The sequence below is a fragment of the Nothobranchius furzeri genome, chromosome 10 (genome assembly GCF_043380555.1).
Source record: "Nothobranchius furzeri strain GRZ-AD chromosome 10, NfurGRZ-RIMD1, whole genome shotgun sequence".
Taxonomy (NCBI): Eukaryota; Metazoa; Chordata; class Actinopteri; order Cyprinodontiformes; family Nothobranchiidae; genus Nothobranchius; species Nothobranchius furzeri.
In genome coordinates, this window is record NC_091750.1 from 45,145,680 (window position 1) to 45,172,626 (window position 26,947).

Sequence of the window (26,947 nt, forward strand, 5' to 3'; positions counted from 1 at the left end):
CATAAAATGTATGATGAAGAAGAAAAAAACATATATAAGTCTCACTGGACTATAAGTCGCATTTTAGGGGGAAATTTTATTATTTTTCTTACAAAATCTGAGACCAAGCGTTTCACCTTGCAAGACAAGTACCGGTAACAATAACAGAATAAAAAACCAGGGCGCAGCAGTTTCAAACCCTCCCAGCAGGCGGGGAGAGCTCATTCCTGGGCCGGAGCCGGCCGGCAGCAGTGCACAGTAGTCTCCAGCAGGTGATGGCAGGGCAGGGGAGCTCATTCCTGGGTCGGAGCCGGCCCGCAGCAGCGCGGTATACATAATTTGGTATATAAGTCACTTTGGTACACAAGTCGTAGGACCAGCCAGACTTTGAAAAAAAAGTGTGACTTATAGTCCGGAAAATACGGTATTTGTCCGTGGTTTAATTACTGTTCAGGTGAAGCCATCTGATGAGGAATTGATGCACATCTACGGGATAGTGCGACCTCAGGTCAAACTCAACCGTGTCTGTTGGTCAACATTAAAACAGGCCAGAGCAAAAGTCTGTCTGAACAGCAGCAAGCTTCCACCAAGATGAGAGAAAGCTACCGAACCTTTTTGACATGTGGCGCCACAAGTTTGGTATTTCAATTCGTTCATCGTTAGTGTAAAACTAAGCAGGTCTTCGTGAGAAGATGAGATATCTCCCGCTTTAGTGACACCAGCTGCAAATCAGAGCTGATGTTGTATTTTGTTGGAAAATTTTCAGACAATGATTATGAGGATTTATCTTTGTTTAGGAGAGAAACCCTTTCAGGCCTCTGACAATGACGCATCTAAAATGAGATACCCATTGCCACTTGATACATCTTTTACCAGAGCATTAAAGTGGACCCATCATGATTCTTTTAAAAGACCGGCACATCTGTCTGTCTCAGTTTGTCGCCAGCGACCGCCTGTCTCTGTTCCAGTTGGCTTTATTCGACTTTTAACTGAAGATGTCTCAGAGCTGGTGGGAATTCAGAAGCTTCTTATCTTTTAACGTTCCCACAGGAACAAGGGAGTGTCTTTTCAGCAGCTCGGCGATAGTGATGGCATGTGGTAATAGAAACAATTGTCAGTGAGAGTGGAGCGCGGATTTCTTTCTTTTTTATTTCAGATTACGTGATAGAAAGGAAATATATAAGAAAAACGCTCTCTTTTCCCAAACGATCAAAGGCTAGTGTGTAGTTTAAAATGGAGTCTGTGTGAAAACAAGTCATTAATGTGAACTTGACATCAAACACAAGCAGAAAGAGTTCACTTCAAACATTCTAATTTAACTGGTGTTCATGTGGAATATGTAATTACTAGGCTGTGTGCCTGTGCACGGATAATGTGAAGGGGCGGCGCATTGTAAAAGGTGTTCTCGGTTGCCCAAGTCCTCTTTTCATCAGGTCTGTGCTAACAGAGCTGGGACTGAAACTTGCAAGGAGCACAACAGCGGTGGCATGTTCATTTATGAAGCAACTCGAGATGGTGGTGTTTAAAAACAGCATTTATTTGAGGAATTATATCATTTAATGGCCATTGGTTGATTGATGGCGTTATTGAACTCAGTTCAGGAGAATCTCTGTGTTTACTATGTTGTCTATGATGCTAGATGCAGCACAGCGAATGTTTTAAAAAGGTAACACCAGGAAGTTGTAAATTGCATACGACCACTTCTGCCTTTAATTTTCTTATTTTGTACTTCGAACATTGGTGCTAAAATAAAGGCTTGCTAGCTAAAAAGTCAGAAAACAAAATGGACCAATGTGGTTTTCATCCTGCCGCGGAACACTGGACCAGCTCTATACCCTAAGGACAGGGGTCCTCAATTATAATGGTCCGAGGGCCACTCACAAAAAAGACCCAGAAGCAAGAGGGCCGGAGGGGGGTGGGGGTGGGGGTTGGTTGCTGCTGCTGCTTGGATCACTGGCTGTAATGCACATAACACACAAGCTTGCAATATAAAGAAGAACAGCACCTGTCCCCCTCCAGCTTGGGCTGTGTGACTGCACTAACCTGTCCTGTGTGACCCTCACCATGTAACCCTCATGTCCATGCTTTGTCTGGAGGAGCAGATAGGAAACAAGATCTCCTGTAACTTAAAATGAACCAAAGCTTCCTTCCAGTTTCTCTTTAAGCTGAATTTAACATCAGTTTATCATCATGAAACAAAAGAATAAAGTGGAACAAGAACTTCTATCTTCCATTTCTCTCTTCTTTTAACTTCTCAGTGTCCCTAAATAAGAGACAGGTTACGCTGCAGCTGCCGTCACTCACCCCGCTCCCTCCCCAAGACTGGATCTCCCGACATCTCAGCACTTGGTCTGACTGAGCGCTTCCAGGAGAAACAATAATGAAATTATGAAAATAATAACGCGTGTTTGGAGGAGCGTCCACCGATCCTCTCTTTTGTGTGAGCAGACTCTCTCTCTCTCTCTCTCCCTCGCTGATTGAGCAAGCGGAGTGCGCCATGCGGCAACCCGCTCAATTAACATAACTCACGGCCCAAATCCAACAGAACCGATCGGGCTGATTCGGTTCGGGTTAGATCTCAGGTTATAACTCCAGCGCTCAGCTCTGCAGTACCACATAAAGGCAGATCAAAGTTTCCTACCCGGTAAATGTGGAGAACACTGCTCTGACAGATCTGGATGCTGCGCTGGTGCCACCATTAAAATAACAAAACCACATTCCACTATAATTGATTATGGTACTCTTCTATGATGCAGAATGGGTACCAGGCCCTCTGATACGGGCTGTTAGGTCCCTGTATGACCGGTGTCAGAGCTTGGTCCGCATTGCCGGCAGTAAGTCGGGCTCGTTCCCAGTGAGAGTTGGACTCCGTCAAGGCTGCCCTTTGTCACCGATTCTGTTCATAACCTTTATGGACAGGATTTCTAGATGCAGCCAAGGTGTGGAGGGCATCTGTTTTGCTGGCCTGAGGATCAGGTCTCTGCTTTTTGCAGATGATGTGGTCCTGTTGGCTTCATCAGAACGTGATCTTCAGCTTTCGCTGGAGCGGTTCGCAGCCGAGTGTAAAGCAGCTGGGATGAGAATCAGCTCCTCTAAATCTGAGACCATGGTCTTGATTCGGAAAAGGGTAGAATGCCTTCTCCGGGTCAGGGATGAGGTCCTGCCCCAAGTGGAGGAGTTTAAGTATCTCGGGGTCTTGTTCACGAGTGAGGGAAAACTGAAGCGTGAGATCAATAGGCAGATTAGTGTTGCATCTGCAGTGATGGGGGCATTGTACTGGTCTGTCGTGGTGAAGAGAGAGCTGAGTCAGAAGGCGAAGCTCTCGATTTACCGGTCGATCTACGTTCCTACCCTCACCTATGGTCATGAGCTTTGGGTAGTGACCGAAAGAACGAGATCGCGGATACAAGCGGCCGAAATGAGTTTTCTCCGAAGAGTGGCTCTCCCTTAGAGATAGGGTGAGAAGCTCGGTCATTCGGGAGGGGCTCGGAGTAGACCCGCTGCTCCTCCACATCGAGAGGAGCCAGTTGAGGTGGCTAGGGCATCTGGTCAGGATGCCTCCTGGACGCCTCCCTGGTGATGTTTTCCGGGCACGTCCAACCGGGAGGAGACCTAAAGGTAGACGCAGGACACGGTGGAGGGACTATGTCTCTCACCTGGCCAGGGAACACCTTGGGATTCCCCAGGAGGAGCTGGCCCAAGTGGCTGGGGAGAGGGAGGTATGGGCCTCTCGCCTTAGGCTACTGCCCCTGCAACCCGACTCCGGATAAGCGGATGAAAATGGATGGATGGATAGCTAAAAAGTTAGCATAACTATTGAGTTGCTGGATACTACAAGACACTTATTGGAACGTGTCCTTTCAAAATAAGACAAATTAAGCTCTGGCGCGTATCCTCAGTTATCCTCATTTGAATGCTATGAAACGACCAGCTGCTCCGCCGCACTGTGAACCTGTTTCCGGCTTCACAGATGATCACGTAACCAACGTTACTTACAAAGCTAACAGCCCAGAAGAAGCCATTTGAGATCTGCGGCGTCGGAGCTCTACAGCAGCGGAGTCCCAGGAACGCACTAACGCTACAACTCTACAGGTCCAGCTTGATGGAACATCACCACAGCAATGTACCAAAGCAACATTTCCGGCTTCAGAGACAACCAGGTTTCTTTTAATTAGATAGATGGTTAAAAAGACATATTATTATGACATTTTTCTTAAGTTATAACAGTTCTTTGTCGAAACATGTTCATGAAAGTTGTGAGCAAAATCGTTCTCCCATAAAGAAATGTCATCAGTTTTATTCTAACAGTTTCAGTTCCTTCCAGAATGAGCCGTTTCGGGACTCTATCCTTTTAAGAAAACAAGTTGTTGCTGGCCACACCCACCCATCCCCTGCTCAGGCTGCTATTGGCTGAGAAGCTCAGATATACATGCTGGAGGGGCTCTGAGGAGAGCCACTACTCCTCCAGCAGCAGCTCTCTCTTGCATGTGAGTGGTGGCTCTATACTAATTTCCCTATTTGTGACATCACAAACGAGGACTTTTTGAAACTGTTCATTTTAGGAACATAATTCCTAAAACTGAACACAGACAGAAAACTGACTGGCTTTTTAATTTCTGGAGTGTTTATAGATGCAGAGACTCACATGGCAGCACAAATGGATGCATAAGGGGAGTTTTGCCTAATCTTCAACTTCAAACAAACATGGGAGAAAAATAGAAAAGCTGTGTGTGAAAAAGTAAGTGCAACTCATGATCCAACAGCTAGAACCTCTCATGCATAAATGAACTGATAATTTTCTTCATGAGACTCTCACACTGGTAGTGTGTTTACACACAAATGATCCACACCAGCAAAAACCTTCCTTTTCTAAAGGTGATCCCACTGTCCCCTTTTTTAGAACCACCAAAAAATGGTCCGTTTTGTTTTGTTTATGCTTTCTCATTACTGACATGGTATCATTTGTAGTGGGATTAATTTTTACATTTGAAGTAAGATTTAAATCTTCCTGGACCTTGCAAAGGGCCAGATTCTGTTCTGATCTGTGAAACTCAGGTTCATAATGAGGGGATATTTTGTTTTTACCATGACTCTATTTGCACCTCTCTTATCTACCTGCAAGTATGAAATGAATAATACATCTGGAACAAACTCGTTCCCAGACAGACCACCCCGTCCCCCAATATTTACTGAAATGTATAATTTTGAGATTCAGCTTGCTTTGCCCATTACTTGATGAATATGTTATGGAAATGCATAAGAAAGCAGCTTCCAGACCTCATCTGGTTACCAAATCAGTCTCCACAGCATCTCTGTGGTTTGAAGCGCGGCTGTGCTGCAACACTTCTCAAGCTTCTTTAATTCTCATCATTTTGCACAATGAAATTTCTTTTTGTTTCATCTCTTAGTTACTCATTAAGAACATGACCATCTGAGACCAGAATTAGCTTCTGTAATGTGCTCTTCAGTGAATATGGCGATGGTTTGATTCAGAATAACTGGTCTCTGAGCCAGAGTTTCAGTGCTACTGCAGCGACAATTTAAATGGAGCGGTCTTCTGTTGGTCCAAATTCCTACTGTGAGTATTGATTATGTCGCACTTTCAAATAAAACACTGATATGTGAAGAGGATCGGAGGAAAGGATTTTAACCCCAAGGCATTTTATCTGATTCACACAAATCCCTCCAGCTGGTAAAAGTCATAAATCATCTGTTTTCTTTATTATTTTCAACTCTCCCTTGTGGACGGTCTTATTTTGGCCAGAGGTGTTCTGTCTCTTTTTGTCGTCCTTTGCCGTTCTTCAGCAGGCCATTCGAAATGTAAAACAAGAATGTGATATAATGCAAAAACAAATAAGGAAGAAGAAGTGACATGCAGCTTTAGTTAAGAAACTAAAAGTCCACTGCAACAGCCTCTGAGCTCTTCTAGATCTTCTTCCACTGAGTGGTAATAAGGTGTCAAGCAATCTGTCCGGTTGTAAGAGATTTGGCAGAAGCTGTGAAAAAAAACAACCTCTCTGCCCTTTTTCCTGCCTGCTGCAATCTATGCATTTACTGGCAAGTCAGGTAAGGTCAGTGTCACTTTAAAACTATTACAGTTGAAATCAGGCAGTTAAAAAATAATGATGCAGGGGAGGACTTTGGACTGAAAATGACGAGTGCCTCAGAGGACGAACAGACTAGCACACATGGATAAATATAACAAAACACTGATTGTTGTTAAGCTACATGGCAATATAGAGATGTATTTACCTTGGATTCTGATAAAACGGTTACATGACCTCAACAATAGCGATAAATCATAAAGACAAACCCTCCCTTTGGAACAGAACACGGGTTACTCAGCCCAAAATACCCAGAGTTCCTTTTATAAGCTGTTTATTGCAGCCTAGATTTTATTTTGATTTTTGTTCTAGCAGGATATCAATCATCTCATATACAGATGTGGGGTCTAGATTTATATTAATTCCTGTATTCTTTTACGATTTTCACCAAAGGGAGTGACACTCCAATTTCTCTGTACCTTGTACAACAACACTCTTCTCTTCTCTTCTCTTCTCTTCTCTTCTCTTCTCTTCTCTTCTCTTCTCTTCTCTTCTCTTCTCTTCTCTTCTCTTCTATTCTATTCTATACTGACTTTTGACTGTATTGCACATTATTTATATAAACAGGACTCTGAGTGCTATCTTTGCACACATTTATTGAAAATCTTCAGCTGCATAAATTTAAAGGACCTGAAGGATGGTGTGGTTAGTGTGAATCCACAAAGCATTACTTAGCTGTTTAGTTTTTGTCAATAGACAACAGATGTGATTTTAATTATTGCGCCACTCACAGACATCTGACAGATCTCCAGTCTGGTTGCTATCGCGGCACACCCATCTTGTGATCAAATGTTCGAACAGGCATCCAAAAAACAAACTGGCAGCTGTTGAGCCACGTCGTGTCAATCAGCAGACACTCATCTTAAAACACATCTCCTGGAAAATCGCTATGTGCCGGTCTACATTTTTTGTTCCAGTTTTACTTCAATATTTGGACTCAGATGCGACAAATGAGTGACTCATACAAGCTGTGATGTTTGAGTGCCAAGAATAATAGCATCATCTAGATAAAAACTTTATTTATAAATAGAGAAATGGAGGGTTAAGTATTTTTCACTTGACTTTTCGTCTTTTACAGGTGAAGCCTTTTAGCACCATGAGGAAGCTTTGTGTTGACTTTGTCATAAATGTTCTCACTTTGCTTTCTATTCCTCTACCAGAAAGTTCAAAGGCATAAAAAGCTGCAAATCAATGAGGAAACCTACAATTAAGCTGTGGTCAGCCAGAAACTATGCTAAAATAGAATTTATGCTACTACCGTAATTAAACCAAAACGTAAGGATCCTGGGGCTTTTACTGTGCTGAAATCGAGGTGCCTGTGGGTGAGGTAGAGGCACAGAAAAAGGTTTTATTGCCTTCAACTTGCACAGCATTGTAACTGCTGTGGGAGCGGCAGATGGAGAGATCTGTGACAAACATATAATGTAAATTTAAAACCTGAAAAAGAAGTGTTCAGATCTGATGGCGAAGGCAAAGGAGAAGATGGCAATGATCATCTTAATGACGCCGTCCACAACGGTTACATTATGGTGCTCAGGGATCGCTGAGGTATTCCTGATCTAAGAATGATATAAAACCTTTAATTCAACACAAAGTGGCTTTAAGCAAGAAATTACATATATTATTTATTACATCAAACTAATATCAGCCAGCTGATTGGCTAATTCCAGCTGGAATGAGCTGGTTGCAGTAAACCCGAGACTCATCAAAAGTTGCAGGTGCGTCAGCACTGCATGGCTGGCAGCGCTGCAGGCTTTGTGGCTAATACAAGCCGTTATAGTCTATGCTATGGTTTACACCATACGTGTCATGGCACATCGGACAATTAATGCACCAATAAGCTATTTGAAAATGTTAACATCAATCAAACATCATAGAATTTTTAAAAGCAACATACTTTTATTCAGGTTCTTATTTTTATTCTCAGTCCTGAGACGGAGCTGGGGGCTGCATCTGTGTGTGTGTGTGTGTGTGTGTGTGTGTGTGTGTGTGTGAGGGGTTAAAAGTATAACCTTAAACCAGGGGTGTCAAACATATGGCCCGCGGGCCGGAATTCAGCCCGCAAACGGGTTAACTCCGGCCCGCGAGATGGTTGTGTAAACTTTATTTTCATACTTTACAATGCAGAGTGAAAATAAACTTATCTATGTGAGCAAGTTTTCTCTGTAACGAGTATAAATAAAACAAAGCTGCGCTCAAGGCTCCCACAAGAACTTGAATCACATCCTGAAGTTGGCCGCCACTCAGGATGTGACTTCTGATATTGATGTGCTGGTGAAAGCTAAAAGATGTAAAGTAAAATGAGTCCAATATACTTTAAGTGCTGCATGAAACAGATCTAGCCATGTGATCTGTAAGCTCTTAGAATCACTAAGGAATGTTTTTTTTATTTTCATTTTTTCAAATTTTCAAGTACACTTCAGGTGTTGTACTTGTACTACACTGTCCTCAGGCTCCAGCCTTGTTTTATATTGATTGTATTAAAACAAAGAAAACAATCTGAAGTTGTTTTTAATTTACTTTTACCGGTCCGGCCCACTTGGGACTAGATTTCCCTCAATGTGGCCCCTGAGCTAAAATGAGTTTGACACCCCTGCCTTAAACTGACCATTTTGCTATCTCACCAGCTACGCTGCCAGTTTCCTCATCTCCAAATTGTGCGTACACCAGTGTCAGATTTTGCTTAAGGTTCTGCACACTTTCCCTCCACATTTTATTTTTTTAAATCACAAAGTTTGCATAGGAAAGGACTTATGCAAGTTTTGTGTGGGCAAGATTTATCAATGAAGCCTTGGTCTCCAATGCTGTCATCTATCATTTCCTCCTGTCTTTAGCTTAAATTAGGTATTAGCATAACTTCTATTGTTGTGGCTTTTGTCATTTGTTGAACCTTGTGGGCCACCGTAATTATTGTTATACCCTTCAAGTTTCTGTATGTTTTATATTATTTAAATATTTTTTACCTGCTACAGTAGTTTTATGTTCTTACAGTCGTCCATGGCATTAAAATAAAAAATACAAAGTCTGCTATTAATACTACTGCTACTACTAATAATAATATGATTTGAATTTGAATAAGTCTTGCAGGTTAAAATGTTTATGTTTTCTTCATACCTCAGTAAAAAAAGATACAAATAGATAAAACTGATCATTGCACATATAAAATGTGTTCTTACGATGTGCAGCTGAAGGAAGTCTCCAAGACCATGCGTGCTCTCCACCCGCACCAAAATGGCTTCCTTCTGCTGAGTGCTGAAGCCCACCGCTAACCGGTCGGCCCGGGTGCTCGGCCGCTCGTTGGGGGCCCAGGTGAACGTGATGAGGGCCCCACCTTTCCCAAAGATATATGTGGTCCCAGCTAGGAATGAAAATGAGAAGACAGACAGAAACATAAAATATTAATTGTTTACAGGGTTAAATTAGGGTTCTCACACCTTTATTTGTTTTCCCCATTTCATGTGTCCTATTTGTTTATGGAAACATATGTTACATTTTAATGATATTACTGTTAAGGTAACAAAAATATAAATTAATCTTTTTCAGTGATTTTGAATTAAACAGGAAGTACATTTATTTATATACCACACGACTGTAAACCCGGACCTCCACATAATAGCATCAATTTGTGTAGAAGAAGTTTAAATAATTATGATTTCTATTTTATGAATAAACTAAAAGAGTTTTTTTTAAAGTGGGCTCATTTCTTTTATGAAGATAGTGACAGACACTGTCTTTTCATTTAAATTTCAACTATTTTAGCTGCAGTTTAATAAAAACAATTCAAATTAAACCTTTTCTGACAGATCTCTAAATTTGAATCAATATGCACCATGCAGCGTAATAAATGAAGTGATCTAATTGATTTAAGCCGACTTAAATCCCTCCACCTGCTTCATCAGTGTGAGGCAGGTGCAAAGCAAAGCACCTGCTGCCTGAACTTTTATGCCTTAAGTTATTCCTCTCCACTCAGACTGATTCTGGATAAATGAGGCGTATTCATGTTAATTTGTCATTTACAAGTCTAGTTCGAATTGCAAAAACACCTGAGAAAAAAAAATCTATGCAGGCATGAGCTTGAATCGGCTGGCTTGTAAATCAGACACCTCTGTGTGATGTGAAGTGTTTTATTCCTCAGACTGTTCATTAAAAAGGCTGCAAAATTCCTCCGTTTGTGTGAGGGGTATCATAAGCAGAACCGTAATCCATCTTTATAACCCACACAAATTTAAATCATGTCAAAGTTTGGACTTAATGTGTGCTGATTGCAAATGAGGAAAAATCCTCCTACAATCTTCATAAACATGTTGGTAGAAACAACAATTTCCTGCATGACTCAAAAACTAGATTTATGGCAGACGTCTTCCTGCACCTCAAACCCCCGTGTAAAAAAAATCTTTGTTTTCTGCTCAGCCTAACAAAGGTTTCCAGTTGACAAAATGACCTGCTAGTGGGTTCTTATTTTAACATTAAACACATCATCAGACGGGTTCGACAACGCCTTCTGACTTTGAATTTAATTGAAAGGGTGACTTCTCTGAAAGTCAATTATTTCTTACTGCGTTAATCTTAATTAATGCCTTGGATTTGCAGTCAAATGTGAGCCAGTAACATTAGTCACATCAAAGAGTCTGGACGAGTGGGTTTATTAGTTTCCTCCTTTTAGTAAATGTTATCTACATCTGGCCTCTTAGTCTGTCCTCTTTCCCCCTCAATTAAATTACTTTTCTTTCACAGCATAATGACAGGAACCTCGCTGCTTCTGGCACAGACGGACTCTGGGATGCATTTCCAAATATTCAATATGTCTGTCTTAAACACAGCAAATAGGTAGAAGATAAAAACTCACACAGCTACTAATCTATTTCACTACGCTGATGAGGTGTCCTGGAAGGGTGTCACGAGCTGAAATTTGACATTAGATAGTATTTTAGGTCTCTACTCGTGTTCAGAGACTTGCTCTGTTTTGCTCACACATCCACTTGTCTCTAAATCAGTTTGAACATTTAGGTTAACTACACAACAGGAGGAGTATCTTGTAGATCAAAGAAGCACTTTTAGGGCCGGGATATACTTGCCGTTTAACCTCGCGTTGGCACACGTTCACATACTTGCTGCTACACAGCACAGCACTGCAGGGATGAGCGAGTACACCACTATCTGTATCTGTACCTGTATCTGTATTCAACCATCTAAATTATCTGTATCTGTCTCAGAGTGGGCGTGGCCTAACCTGGAAGTGGGCGTAGTTTAACCAAAAGTGGGTGTGGTTTACATTAATACATTATTTTAAGTCTGAGATTGATATGGATTGATCAGAAGTTGCTATGCATATTGTTTATTTGAAAACTATTTACAGAGCAGCCTCGGAATTGAGATTAAATGTTTTTGATCACAATAGTAGAGGAACTATTACAGAACAAGTTTTTCAATAAAATCAGAACATTAATATTTAAGTGCATGAATTAATACATACATACAGAGAGAGAGAGAGAGAGAGAGAGAGAGAGAGAGAGAGAGAGAGAGAGAGAGAGAGAGAGAGAGAGAGAGAGAGAGAGAGAGAGAGAGAGAGAGAGAACCCGAGCGTAGCGGATGCAGCACAAGCCGTTTTCAGCTGTCTTGTCAAATGCACCACGTATGTTATGAAAAAGTAACTTTAAATATTAAACCAAAATGAGGCGAGCTGAAGAAAACCTAGGGAGTTCTGAAGAAACGTGAGCAACAGCAAAGCAAACACAGAGAGATCCGTTACTGTCTGTGTGTGCATGGATGGGTGGATGGACTGAGCTCCCGGCTGCAGTTTTGTGTGTAGAGAGGGGTGGGTGCACTATGTGACTGGTCAATCACACAGCGTGAAGACAGTCAGTTACCCAATAAGAATATTCCTTCAGCACAATTACAGATATTTACGAGTTTTACTCATTTCATGCTCGTATTCGTCAAAAATACTTTATCCGTACCGGATACCCATTTGAAACGAGTATCCGGCTCATCCCTACTGCGCTGCATGATGTGTTAGAATGTTCCACAAGACTCTGACCAGATAGAGAGCCAGGTTTGTGGGTACAACCAAAACAAACATGGCGCCAACAAAAGAGCTCACTAACTGGTTAATTTTGAGATCAAGACAGCAGCGGCATCAAAGATGGTGTGAAATAGCTCTAAACCAGAGACGGAGTCCCCATGGTGAGTGTGCCTTGCTCGCTTTGTCAACTTCACCTACTGGTTACTCGTATATTGCAGCGTTCGGACGCATCATGTTAATTTCAGGAGATGCGCAAAAATGACGCTTCAAATCGACCAAGTTATGCGTGGCAGCCATTTAAAACACGCATTTATGTCGTTAAACAGCAAGTATATAATGGCCCTTAGTGACTCAGATCCATGATCATATCTGTCTGTTTTAGAACTGTACGAAATGCACTGATGAGGAAATAATCCCTTTAGTTTGTTTATGCGTTTCTGAAATCATTTACAAATTATGTAGATATTTAAAAATATTCTTGAAATAAACAGTTAAATGGAGTCTGTTTATTTAAAAATAAAATAAAAATGAATATTTCCAAAATGTATTGAACCAAACATCCTACAACTATCCTTTGCTAATGTGTATTATGCAAATGACCACACATTATTCTGAATGACAAAACACTATTACCAGCACAGATTTATGACTGGCGTTGTTTTACAACTATAACTGCTTTCTGATCAGCTGTTAGCTTAGGGTGCTAATCATAGCTACTTCTTCAAACTGAGGTTGTTCACTGAGCTAGCTTAATTTAGTTAGCTGCTGTTAATCTTTCAATAAGATCTGAACTATTCATTTGTAAATGCATAAAATGGTTACGACTGCTGAACTAAATGCTTGTGCTGAATAAAAAATACTAATATGCTTTCTGTGCACTGAGACGGTTAGCTCATATTTTCCCTCTGAACCAATTCCTTACTGGTTGCACAGAAAGCCTTGGCCAAATTAATTTTCATTCTGCTGAGATTCTTCGGTTTAGTTCCAGCAACAGAACTATTAGTCTGCAGCCGCCTGAATAATCAAATAAGTATGTAGCAGCTAGCGCTCTTTAGGCTGAAATCCTCCTTGTTGTTCAACAGCAGCAGCTAGCTAAGCTGTGGGGAAAAGTCAGTGTTAGATATCGTCTCCTGGACCCAGAGGTCTAAAGCCTCAGAAGATTCTTGTATGAACTTAAAAATCATTTTTTGACCTCAACCAACAAAGCTCGAATTAAAGTTATTCCAACTCATGTTAAACATTTCACAAACAATTCTTTTTTCTACTGAAGATGAACTACATCGCACTTCAGCACAGTGAGAAAAGAAGGCTTCACGTGAGAATACATTACTGCTCATCCAGCTAAAACACAGCTGTCAATAATCTTTTCTTTTCTGCACATCAGCCATCAGGGCTATTGACCTAGTTACTGAGTTTGATAGTTTGTATTATTTTGGATTTGAAACCAAACATGCAGGGATCTGCAACTCACATCCACGGGGCCACATGTTGATGTTTTATTTATGGACCAGGGCCAGGGCTCAGCTAAATTGGGGTGTTGTTTCCATGAAGTTTGGTTTACTAACCACATTATCTGGGGACCGTAGTTCGACCAGGAGCAATTTGGTTGAACTTGAGTCAGACTAAGGCAATAATTCAGTTTTAATGAGACCGCACGTTAAATGGTAAAATGCCTGTATTTGTATAGTGCCTTCTTAGAGTTCTATACAACCCCCATGTTGCGGGAGCACATCACTCCGGTTTTAGAATCACTGCACTGGCTCCCCTTACGTTTCAGGATCGATTTTAAGACACTTTTAATGGTTTTTAAGTGTCTTAATGGTCTTGGCCTGTCTTATCTCTCGCCACTGCTTTTACCATATGAACCCTCGCGGTCCTCCTCTGGCAGCCGTCTCCTTGTCATTCCTAAAGTCAGGACACACACTCACGACGAGGCGTCTTTTAGTTATTACGGCCCTCGCCTGTGGAACGGGCTGCCGAAGGATCTCACGGTCGCAGAGAACGTTCATGTGTTTAAGATCAGGCTCAAGACCCACCTTTTTAGTTTAGCTTTCAACTGATTACTTTTTATGGCATTGCTTGTTTTACTTATTTAATTATTTTTAATTACTGTTGTGTTACACATTTATGTTGTTTTATTTGTTTAATCACATTTTAATGGATATTTTACATCATACATTTTAGATATTTTCCATAGTAGCTCTTGTACATGCTTTTTTACATGTCACATATTTTAATCCTTCCAGTGTTTCCTCTGTGGAGCCCTCTGCCTCGGGACCGGTGGTCGTTGGCGGAGGCTGGGGCACTCCTAGGGTTGTGCCCAGGTAGTGGTGTGGGTTGCCACCTTCCATCTCAGGGCGCCCTGGATTGGTGTCTTGCCTGCTGGCGTCAATCTGCTGCTGTCATGGCAGATGGCTCCCTTGATGGCATGCCTTTCATTACCTGTCCAATCTGAGCTCAGGCTAGTGTTTACTGTGGTCTTTTAATGTTTTATGTGTGTGTGTGTGTGTGTGTGTGTGTGTGTGTGTGTGTGTGTGTGTGTGCCTGCCTGGGAGTGGTTGTGGATTGGGGGTGAAACTATCACAATTGTTTTAAGTGTGGGAAAGGGAGGGAATGTGGGTTAAATGGGCCATTTTAATCTGTTAAGCACTTTGTGTTGCATCCATCCATCCATCCATCCGCTTATCCGGAGTCGGGTTGCAGGGGCAGTAGCCTAAGTTGAGAGGCACATACTTCCCTCTCCCCAGCCACTTGGGCCAGTTCCTCCGGGGGAATCCCAAGGCGTTCCCTGGCCAGGTGAGAGACATAGTCCCTCCACCGTGTCCTGCGTCTACCTTTAGGTCTCCTCCCGGTTGGACGTGCCCGGAAAACCTCACCAGGGAGGCGTCCAGGAGGCATCCTGACCAGATGCCCGAGCCAGCTCAACTAGCATCTCTCGATGTGGAGGAGCAGCGGGTCTACTCCGAGCCCCTCCCGGATGACCGAGCTTCTCACCCTATCTCTAAGGGAGAGCCCAGCCACTCTTCGGAGAAAACTCATTTCGGCCGCTTGTATCCGCGATCTCGTTCTTTCGGTCACTGCCCAAAGCTTAGGACCATAGGTGAGGGTAGGAACGTAGATCGACCGGTAAATCGAGAGCTTCGCCTTCTGACTCAGCTCTCTCTTCACCACGACAGACCGGTACAACGCCCGCATCACTGCAGATGCAGCACCAATCCGCCTATCGATCTCACGTTCCAGTTTTCCCTCACTCGTGAACAAGACCCCGAGATACTTAAACTCCTCCACTTGGGGCAGGACCTCATCCCTGACCCGGAGAAGGCATTCTACCCTTTTCCTAATCAAGACCATGGTCTCAGATTTGGAGGAGCTGATTCTCATCCCAACTGCTTCACACTCGGCTGTGAACCGCTCCAGCGAAAGCTGAAGATCACGTTCTGATGAAGCCAACAGGACCACATCATCTGCAAAAAGCAGAGACCTGATCCTCAGGCCAGCAAAACAGATGCCCTCCACACCTTGGCTGCATCTAGAAATCCTGTCCATAAAGGTTATGAACAGAATTGATGACAAAGGGCAGCCTTGGCGGAGTCCAACTCTCACTGGGAACGAGCCCGACTTACTGCCGGCAATGTGGACCAAGCTCTTATACCGGTCATACAGGAACCTAACAGCCCGTATCAGAGGGCCTGGTACCCCATACTCCCAGAGTACCCCCCACAGGGCCCCCCGAGGGACGCGGTCAAACACCTTCTCCAAATCCACAAAACACATGTAGACTGGTTGGTTAAATTCTCACGCACCCTCCAGGACCCCCCTAAGGGTATAGAGCTGGTCCAGTGTTCCATGGCCAGGACACAAACCACATTGCTCCTCCTGAATCTGAGGTTCAACAATCCGACGGACCCTCCTCTCCAGAACCCCTGAATAGACCTCATCCTATGCATGAAATGTGCTATATAAATAAAATTTGATTTGATTTGATTTGAAAGGTGCTTCACAACACAGTCAGTCATTCCTCCATTCACACACTGGTGATGATGAGTTATATAGCCACAGATGCCCTGGGGCACACTTGTAGAGACAAGGCCTGCCGAAAACTGGCACCACTTGTCCTTCTCACCTCCACCAGCAGGCAAGTTGGTTTAGGTGTCTCACCCAAGGTCACAACAGCAGCATTCTCTGGTTGGAGTTGGGATTGAACTTTCACTCTTCTGATTATTGGACAACTCGCTCTACCTCCTGAGCTACTGCTGTCCCACATGTTAACACACGGATTTAGTTAGGGTAAGCAGGAATGTGGCCTTTAGTTTCACATGTGACAAAAACTCAGCCAATCAGGAAATGGGTGGGTGTGGCCAGTCGTAAAGTGACTCATTCAGGAAGGTACTGAAAATGTCAAGTAAAGCCAATGAAGTGGCTTTATGTGAGAAGGATTTTGGGCAAAAACATGTTTTGAGTAGGTCATATAAGTAGTATAACTTCAGAATATGTTCTCTTTAATAGAGATAAATTAAATATTAACAAATGTAGAACAAAAGACTTTTCATACGTCCATCAACATTGACACTAATCTACAATTTGTGACAGAGACACTTCGTTGTGATCGCAGATTTTACGAAAATACATTCTCTAGGAAAGTGTAGCTCCCTCCAAGCAGCTACAAAACCGGAGCTTAAAGCATTGTACAAAACTGAGCAGCAGAAAAGTGAAACGGCAGGACGATGGAGGTTAACATGCACCCCTGTTATGCACATCATGAAATATGGAATATTAATGCACCTGGAGGAAAACACGAAGGCTTCTATCTATAGACGGCAGTTCCTGCATTCGTAATGACATTGAAGCATTTCATTACACCTTTCTGCCTCGCTGTTTGACTCCCAACTAACTCTTCCCCTCTGAGTTAGGCTTGCATCGAATGAAGCCGCTGGAGCTGGATTGTTGAGCTCTGAAACACCTCAGCATGCGGGGCTTTGCAGGATGTCACGTGGGAGCGCTCTGCTTCCCTTTTCTCTCATGGCCATACCAGGCATCTGTGCTGGAATAATAAGGCATGCTTGGAGATTCTCAATAATCTGAGTACAGTATCACATCAACACTAGAAATAACCTTGAAAAAAAAAATTCAGATGGCAAACAGGCCTTTAAATATGTGAAAAATGAGCTGCTGCTTGATTATAACGCACATTTTATTTCTAGTTTATTGTATCAAAGAGCAAAAATATTACAGATTTTAAAATTTAAATGAGTTATTCTAGGGCCAATTAAACTCTCAGTTTTCCATCACGACTGCCTTAATGGATCCTTGCACGACAAACGTATCAGTATGGAGCACTTGTTTAAGCCAGAACGCATGCTACCCACTGAAACATCCTGTCCTTTTCATTTCCTTCTCCCAGCCAGCTGAATGTGCAGGAAAAAGAAACACGTTCACGAGAAAGACACACTGAGATGTCGGCGTTGATTAGCATCACATGTAACACTAGGTATGAAAAGGTTGGAGAGAACGACAACAACACCTTTGTGCTTACGGTTATGGAGCGTTTTAAAAAGCCTGAGTGCCTATTACTGCTCACAATACCTGTAATCATGAGTTTATTGGCTAAAAAATAAAAAAATTAATAATGAATGTGAATCATGTAAGTGGCAGCTCCAGCTGTAGCAGTGTAAACACAGAGCAGACAGTCCGTCTCTCTCAGCCATTAAGATGATATCTGGTAATTTTATTGTCAATAAATATTTTGGATGAATTCCAGCCTCCATTATTGTCCAGTATGTCGGATTGTGTGTGCTGTTTTGTGCATCTTTTTGGAATGAAGAGCATATGAATCAAATGGATTCTTTAATTTGAGCAGGATTTGCATGTGTTCTGAGTTCTAATTTTTTATCTGACTTATATTATCCAAAGCGTACTTCCCCCCATGTCCCATTAGATACAGCTTAGTGAAATGATGAGAGTAAATAGTTGAGCCAAGAACTGTCAGAGAGAACATATGCCCTCCCAGCTGAAATATAGTGTTCAAGTTGGAAAGTGGTATCATGTAAATAGTACAATGTTGTTCACTGGCTTTAGGGATAAAAATCAATCACATCAATAAAACACTGGGCTGAAAATCTTAAATGAATTTTAAGTTAGCACACATCATGCACCTGGCACTCGCTGACTTCAGCTTTATTATGGCTGAACTGCTGTTTCTGCTCCTTTCAGGGAGATGCATTCACACTGCCAGTGTTCAAATTGAATGTCTGCAGCACGGCACTCACTTCAAACAACCATTTATTCTCTATTATAACGTTAAGGCTTTCTCCCTCTGAAGTCTTCAGGTGATTGGGGGGGGGGTGAAATCTTGCTGACTGGAGTGCAGCTCCAGATGACTATTTTTTCCTGTTGCAAAAGTCACCCAAACCATTGTTTGCAGCAGAGTAGCCCAGTTGAGTGAAGTCCGGTTCACACGGCAGGATTTTTAAATTGATGATTTTTCATGACCATTCTCGCGGTGATAAGAAAAAATAAATCAAAGGTATACCAGTTTTGGTCCTACGGTGTGTGCAACGCCATGGCAAACACCACACTTGAACTGATTCCACACAAGAACATTCAACCAGGAACTCTCAAAAGATCTAATGTGACTTTGGAGTAAACAAACATGCCTCTGTCAGCGCGCCCCAGGGCAGCTGTGGCTAACATCGTAGCTCATCACCATCAGTGTGTGAATGTGTGTGTGAATTGATGAATGATACACTGTAGTGTAAAGCGCTTTGGAGTCCTTACTCTGAGAGGCGCTATGCAAGTGCAGGTCATTTATCATGGTGGAATAGGAGAAGTGTGTGGCATGCTTCATTCACTTCACTTGCTGATTTCCTGCACGTCACATTCAACAGTCAGCTTGTTTGTTTGTCCTTGGAAATCTGACCAAGACAATCCAAATGGCTGAAGGCCCCAGTCTAAGATCAGAGCAGTCCTGACGTGTGTCTGAGCAGTCAAGAGAGCTTTTAACATGGTAACAATATCTGATAAGATTGTCTCCAGCGCCATTATATTAATTGGGTGCACCTTTAGAGGGGGCTTACTTCTACAATAGTCACCTTTTACTTCCTTATGTGCTGCCACTTGGGCGTCTACTGCCTCTAAAAACACTCTAAATCTGTCCATCTATTTTTCATCAGTGTTTGGTTTTAGGTGTTTTCTGACTAAAATGAGCTTTTCACTTCGCACCTCTACAGGCTGGAGGAGCAGTGGCTCTACTCCAAGCCACTTGGAGCTTCATATCAGAGCTTCTCAGCTTACAGCAGTCTGAGCGTGGAACAGTAGGCGTGGCCAGCTCCAGCTTGTTTTCTTAAAGTGACAGAGCCCTTAAAGAGTTCATTCTGGAAGGTTCTGAAAATGTCAAGAATTTAACTGCTGAGATCTCTTGTGCGAGAGGGATTTTGTAAACATGTTTGATATCGAACATAAAACTATTACAACTTAAAACAAAGTCCTAATAGGTCTCCTTTAAGATTATCACGTTAACGGGCCTAAAGCACTATTTTCATGTATGAAAGATAAATAATTTTCATGTTTCCATTGAATTTAACTAATACTTTATGAGCAGAGGGATCAATGAGCAGTCACAAAATCCAGTTTGTTAAATGCTTCTGATGAGGTTGAAATGGAAGACAACAGACATTTATACAAGCACACGCTTTAACATTTCAATCTTTCCCACTCGGATTCCACCTTTACATTTTCTTAGGCTTCAACTTTGTTTTAAAAAAGATGTCATAGGCTCAAATATTTATATTGTTAAACTACTTTCTAACTTTTTCAGTCTGAAATAAACTGAGTAATGATAGATGGTGGCCCTGTCCCCCAGTTCAAACTGATGGGTCAGCGGCGCAAAACGGGCGCGCATCAATCCACACTGGGAAGCGGCTTCTCCGCCATCCTCCTCGCTGCACTCGCAAGATCATGAAACACTTTGAGACTTCAAAGGTCAATGTTTGTTTACATCATCTTCCATTAAACCAAAGAGAGGAAAAGAGAAATCACGTTTGATTTCACTGATTGCTGTCATATCTAATGTTCCTCTCCACTGGCAGGAATACAGCTGTGAAAAACATAGTGATGCACTTCTCAAAAGACCCTGGAAGTAAATAAGCCATTAGGTCACATGTATTGACATAATCTACATAGAAATTAAATCACATCTCTGCAATGGCCTAATTAATAGTTTAAATTACAGAATGTTTCACACTGATTCCATGTGTGATTTCCTGTCTACAACCCAATCCGAGCTCTAACGGTGTGGCGTGGCGAGCCGCTTCTGGGACGTGCCTGTAATGTCCTGCGTCGTGACCGATGTCTAATCCCTGTTGGGTCAAGGTTAGGACTCTTTTCAGGTCAGTCAAGCTTGCTGTGATGCAACAGTGCAAACCACTGCGCCACCATGCAGCCCACGTTTAACCATATTGTTCCAATCCACAATGTTCTGGTCCTTTCTGACTATAATAAAGAGCATTTTATTAAAATTAAGATTTAAATGTCTACCTATAAACATCCCACAGTAGATCATCATCTCAATCTACGGTTTCCATAGTAACGTGTTGCACAGCCAATTACTGGACAGCAGAGCTTCTTAGACGAAACAAAAATCAGGACTGTGTTCTTTGGTTTAACAGATTCCTTCTCTAAACAAATAAATACACACACAAATATATATATATATATATATATATATATATATATATATATATATATATATATATATTTACTGGATAAAAGACAGAAAGGATGTCAGTGAAGAACATGATGTGGTAAAATGAATATTTTTAAGATGACAGAGAAAAGTAATTTTTCTGTTTAATTTGGACATAAACTTAATATCAATCTAGATTTTTATACAGAAGTCAGCTTTCATTACTCCTGCCTGACAAACTAATTGTTCAGTGTGATTTATATTTTATTTGGGATTTGATTAGAAAGAGTCAGTCTTTTGCTGACAATTTCAGATGAAACTGAACATAAACCACTCTGGATCACCGTCTGTTACCAAGGCGATCTTCAAATAGTCTCTCCTCCATGATGCAGAGGAATCCAACTTTCATATCGATGAAGCCGGTTAACGTCATTAATCACACTTTTACACTTTTAAAATGTTAATAATGTTCACAAAAAAGTTTCAACCCCATCTTCTTTCTAAACTTCTCATCGCCTGAATCTTGAAGTAAAATTCTGCTGCTGTATTTCTGTTCTTAACTTCTTAAAACGTTTCACTTTAGCAAGCAGAGTTCACCGTCTCCCATCATGAACGAGCAAATACTTGGTTTGAAACACATTTTTCTGTGATCACACTGGAGCTAGACTCGAGTCTTCATCACTTCTGCTCTTGAAAACCTGCTTGTTGGTTTGTGGTTTGTCTGTGTGAAGGTTCTGGATGCACCAGATGCAGAAACTTCAAATCTGTCAATTCTCTGCTGAGCTGAAAACAACATGAATATAAATCTAGAAGACTAGAGCTGAAGCACAATCTTTATCTCTAATTATGCAATCTGACATCATATTAAACGGAACAAGACTGACACACTTTGATCCATGTCTAAGTCAATGATTTGCATTGTGGGTAAAAAACAGATAGGCAGTGAGAGAAGACGTATGAAGTTAGGCAAACATCTGTGACTGAGATTTTCTATCCTTGAACTTTACTTTGTTTCAAATTAAGTTTCTCGTCACTTGTAGTTTCGGTTTTAAAACGTTGATAAATTATCAGTAGCCTGGCATCCTAGATATGTAAATATATAACCTGGCCACGACAAACAGAGCTCGGTCATGGGGGTGGGGTGGGGCTGTCCACAGTTATCTCAAAGAAGAAAAGAAAGAAGGAAATACATCCTTTATCCAAATAAACAACTTAAAGCTGTTATAGCAAATCTGCACACTAGCTAGGTATTGAACGCAAACAAGGTCCCCCCTCATTTGGGTGTGTTCCCTGGGTCCGTGTCCACCAGAAACCCACATTGCCAGAAGAAATGAAAGATCGCTAAACACCAGTTTCCGTTTTCTAGGTCCAAACGTCTTTTGTTGTCCGTGACTTCAAATGGTGATTTTCTTTTTGAGACTCTGGTAGTTTGTTCTAAAGCTGAAGTGGTAGCAGCTGGCTGCTTCTCCTTCTCTGATATTATGAGCAGAGAACCTCTCACACCAGTGGTGTTCTGCTGATAAATACGTGAGTGAGTGATGAGTGGAGGACCCAAGGAAGTGTGGAAGTTTGGCGAGATCAGCAACCAGGTGGTCCAATAGTTGCTTTCGGACAGATACGTGTTATTGATGGAGGTTTATAGGCAAGTGCCCGAGAACCACTTTACTAATTTTATTTATTTATTTCATTTCCACAATATAGTTATAGCCGTACTGTTAGAACATTGCTGAGAGGTATGTGCAAAAACCTTTTAAGCTAATTCGTTTTCCACATTTGCTATAGCAGCTTCAAGTACCTCTGTCTGCTCATGAGAGTGGCTGTATCAAAGAAAAGCCCAAGTCCAAATTGTCCAAAGTTGATGCCAAATGCATTTCAAACAAGTGCTGTTCAGGAGCCGCATCTGATAAGGACTGGACGAAGGCCGAAGCCTTTGAATTTGGGCATCCATGACGTAATCGACCTTCCAATGCGACCTTCAAAGAATGCAACTCCTGAATTTGGACACAGCCTTGTTAAACTTTTCTAGTGACATCAACACTGCACACCGACATTAGAAACTCCGCTCTCAAGTTATCATAATCTTAGATGAACATCTGCAGCCAGCAGGAGAGATAAAATCAATCACCAGAGTGAAAATAGTAACCTTTACATGTGTGAGCTTCTTAGAGTGGAAATGTGACTAAAGTAGTCGCTAATGGTGACGTACACCTCTAGAGACGGCTTCAGGAAGGAGAGATGAACAGAAAAGTAAAATTAACACCTTTTCTTCAGGACTAAAATTAGACTTTGCTGACATTATGTTTTTACCTTTCTGTGATTTTCCCATTATTGTTTACCAGCGCTCATAATTATAAGGTTTATGCAGACAGAACAGAGAAAACTAATCAGGGTCACTAATGTTTAGTCTTCTTTAACATTTTTATTTTGATTATTTTGTGACCAAGATTTTTATTATTTATCATATTTAGAAAGCAGAATTTGTGTAGACTGATATTTCCAATTGTCTATTTGTTGTTAAAATAAATCTCATTTACTCAGCAGAAAGAGATTTAGAGCAGAGATTTTCAAATTAAAGCATCAGTAAAGTGCGTTTTTGACCAGGTTACCACCAGTCCAACACCCACGTTAGTTTATTTAATGAAGTTCTATCAATGCAGGATAATTCCTTGAAGGAATGGAAACCAGATTGATGCCAAATTTTTCAAATAATGTGTACAGTCTAAGAAATTAGGATAAATCGTTAATGACTCTCTGGTAAATCTGTGAAAAACACCTTGACTCAGGTGGGAAATAACCAGTTGGAGATGCTTGTCACACAAGGACGTTCTGAGAGGTTTATTCAAATCCATCCAGCGGTTATTGAGACATTTTACCTTTCTGTGGCAGGAGATCATGAAGGAGTGTAACATCAAGTCAGTGATTTATGCTGACGTCTGGTTAACCTTTAAAGCTTTATATAGATCACCATGGTTGCCCTCAGCATGTTGCTGATGTTTCACAGTAAAGTACAGCTGTTTATCCCAGCTCAGAGACCAGATTGTTGCACAACACCAGTGTTCAACCAGACACTGTAGACATTTGTAATCAGAAGGTAAAAATCAAAAGGATGGGAGCATCTCCGGTACTCTGGTGGCTCACCAGCTCATCTCTAACAGATTCATTTAGAAAAGGGATTTGCAAGATGTCGTTTCAATCAGTTTGCACCAAATGCTGCAACCTTTTAGTGTTTTGTTGCTGCCACTAAAAACATTGCCTTTCTATATTTCCTCCTCTGATTCATGTAGAGCAAAAAGCAGTGTTTGCATTAATCTCTCACCTCTTACATGCCATCCTTTGCCTCGTCTACTTGTTCCGTCCTCAGAATCACAAAATAAATGCTGTTTAAATGTTTGTTTCTGAACAACAACGACCACGTTCATCAGAAAGTAAATCATATAATTTGCTCAGTGAACCTTTGCTGCCGGTTGCTTACTAATGGCGTTTGTGTTGTTATGTGTGTGTATGTGACTCTCCGTGTCCATCTGCACACAAGCAGACCTGAGCATCACTCTTGAGGTAATGCAATATGTTACCCAGGGGAAACTGAGCCCTCTCCAGCTGACCCTCTGATGCTCATGACCCTTTGTTTTTCATTTCAGCAGATAAAACAAACATTGAGTCATGTATGACTGCAGAGAGCCTCCCGACAGCTGTTTCTTACACAAATGCATTGATCTAAGGATAATCTGTCCTCCGTGATGTTCAAATTTTGAGTTAAATTCCCTGGAAGACCTAGTTTCTTCAGACATCTCACTGGAGGAATTAGTTGCTTTTGTGTTGCCACAGCCGGACCACTCTGACACCAACACAGAGGCCCTGGAGAGCGAAGTGCAGCAGACATTTCAGGAGTATGTTGAACATGCAGCTGTTTTGGGAGCATGATGAGAGGTTAGCTGCAGTACAAGCTTTACTGCATCCCAGTTGAAGGGCATAGAAAATTCTCTAGCTGTGTTGGCTGTGGTACTGGTGTGTTCTCCCACTGTGCTGTAGTTCAATACGAGCAAAGCCTAAGAGGTGCACTGAAGCGTTGCGGTCAGCGAGAAGCCAGAAGTGTTGAGACTTTGGTTGATTTAAGCGATGTGGAAGGTAACACGGGGTGTTTTTCTCTAACATTGGGGCTTTGTTAAGCATGAATGGAACTTCCTTATTGATCGGATTATTAATGCATCTGTATGAATCAATATCAGGTGCTGGAGGTGTTTGTGAGCTGCTAAAGCTCTCTCTCTCTCTCTCTCTCTCTCTCTCTCTCTCTCTCTCTCTCTCTCTATATATATATATATATATATATAAATCTATATATACATCTATATTAGGGCCGTGACTCGATTAAAAAATTTTAATCAAATTAATTAGAGGCTTTGTAATTAATGAATCACATTTTTAGAGTGTTTCTGTTTTAACTTAAAACTTCTGTTTTCAACTTTAAGACACGTTGTTTGTGATTGTTTACAGAGTAGTGAGACCACGGAGCGTTCTCCCAGCGGCAGCCAGGCACCTCTCATTTGTCTGACTACTTTCATAAACTACTGTTAGGGCAAATACTTTTTCTGTCTGGTGCTTTCAGGGCTGCACAGATGTTACGTAAATGTAGCTTACCGCAACTTTTGTAAAGTTTCCGGTGCCACCGGGCAGCTGCAGCAGAGACGATCTCTGAATAATGTCCACGATACGGACTCCGTTGTTGTCTGGAAGGTTTTTTTCCAAGTTAAAAAAAGAGGCGGACGGGTTTCCTAAATCCTGCATCAGTCCAAGCAAGGCAACTTCTTTATGTTTTTATTCCGTTTTAGTAGCCATTAGCACTGTGCATTGTTGTGTGCATCAGTGATATTCGGTCTACGAGGAAATCATGCAATGACAAAGGTTCCACCCTGCTCGAAATGCAAGCTGTGATTAAATGCGTAAATTTTTTTAACGCGCCATTTTCTTTTCTAATTAATTAATCATAATTAACGTGTTAAAGTCCCGGCCCTAATATATATATATATATATATATATATATATATATATATATATATATATATATATATATATATATATATATATATATGTGTGTGTGTGTGTGTGTGTGTGTGTGTGTGTGTGTGTGTGTGTGCGTGTGTTTTCTCTTTTGTTCATAAGAAATGTTGCCAACTGCGCATCACTAGGTAAGTCCACAAATGCTTATGCACACTCTGTGACTGATATATAAGCTGATGTCTAATACTATTGGCTACTTCTGAGTTATGCTTGGTTCATATTTTTGGGCCTCTAAGGGTTGGAGGGGTGGGCTTAACCAAAACATTAAGACATAATGCCAACATATCGCTTTTATAGATTTCTGAAAATCACACATAATTCCTGAAAGTGGGAGGACTATGGATTGCCTTAAGGGAAGACCAGAAATTGTAAAAAAAAAAAAAAAAAAAAAAAAAATCCTAATAAAAACACCTTTTATCAAGTTTGACTATGAAATTTGAATAATCTGCAGAACATTTTCTGTTATTTGATGCACTATTGAGTTAATATAAAGTGTATCTCAGTGTGTCTAAAGAGATCCAGGAGGGAAAATTTTAATTACTGTAAATTTAAAATAATGTTAAATGTGGCAACCTATAACTTTGCACATGAAGAAATATAACATTTAATTATTCTTTTCATTTAAATCCATTCTAATCTAGCCAGTTGGGTTGCAAATTGTATTTTTCCTCTATTGTAGATAACATGATTAGGATAACTCATTACCCAACTAATCAGTGCAGGTCTAAACTTGTGACAAAGCTTAGTATTTCAGATTAATGGCTAACTTGGTGAACTCATTATCTCAGATACTTCATGCTTCCCTACTGTCTGTTCCAGCATCAGGGTGGAAGGACCTGCTGTACTCTAACTGGTATAATGCAACAACACATGCACTAACCTCTGTTTTGGATGAGAAATGAGAGCTCTGCAGCAGGGAAGGAGTGCTAATAATAGCAAATAGCCCGGGGGCATCCAGAAGACTTTGGCTAGCCTTGAAACACACATTCACATGTATACAAGTGTGCATCCATGAATTATGGTTATTTAGATTCCTTTCTGGATTTTTAAACATAATTGAAACCAACATGATTGTGACATTTTGAGCATTTTAGTCTCGCTAAATTG

General features: G+C 41.3%; 1 protein-coding gene across 6 annotated transcripts in view; it reads right to left on the bottom strand.

Moving 5' to 3' along the window:
* Positions 1-26,947, bottom strand: part of nrxn2a (neurexin 2a) — a 143,027-nt gene that overhangs the window by 16,260 nt on the left and 99,820 nt on the right. For all 6 annotated transcript variants that reach the window (XM_015960739.3, XM_015960742.3, XM_015960738.3 and 3 more), the window contains one exon: positions 9,260-9,441. In XM_015960739.3, coding sequence (XP_015816225.1) covers positions 9,260-9,441 — 182 coding nt within the window. The remainder of the gene's footprint in view (positions 1-9,259; positions 9,442-26,947) is intronic.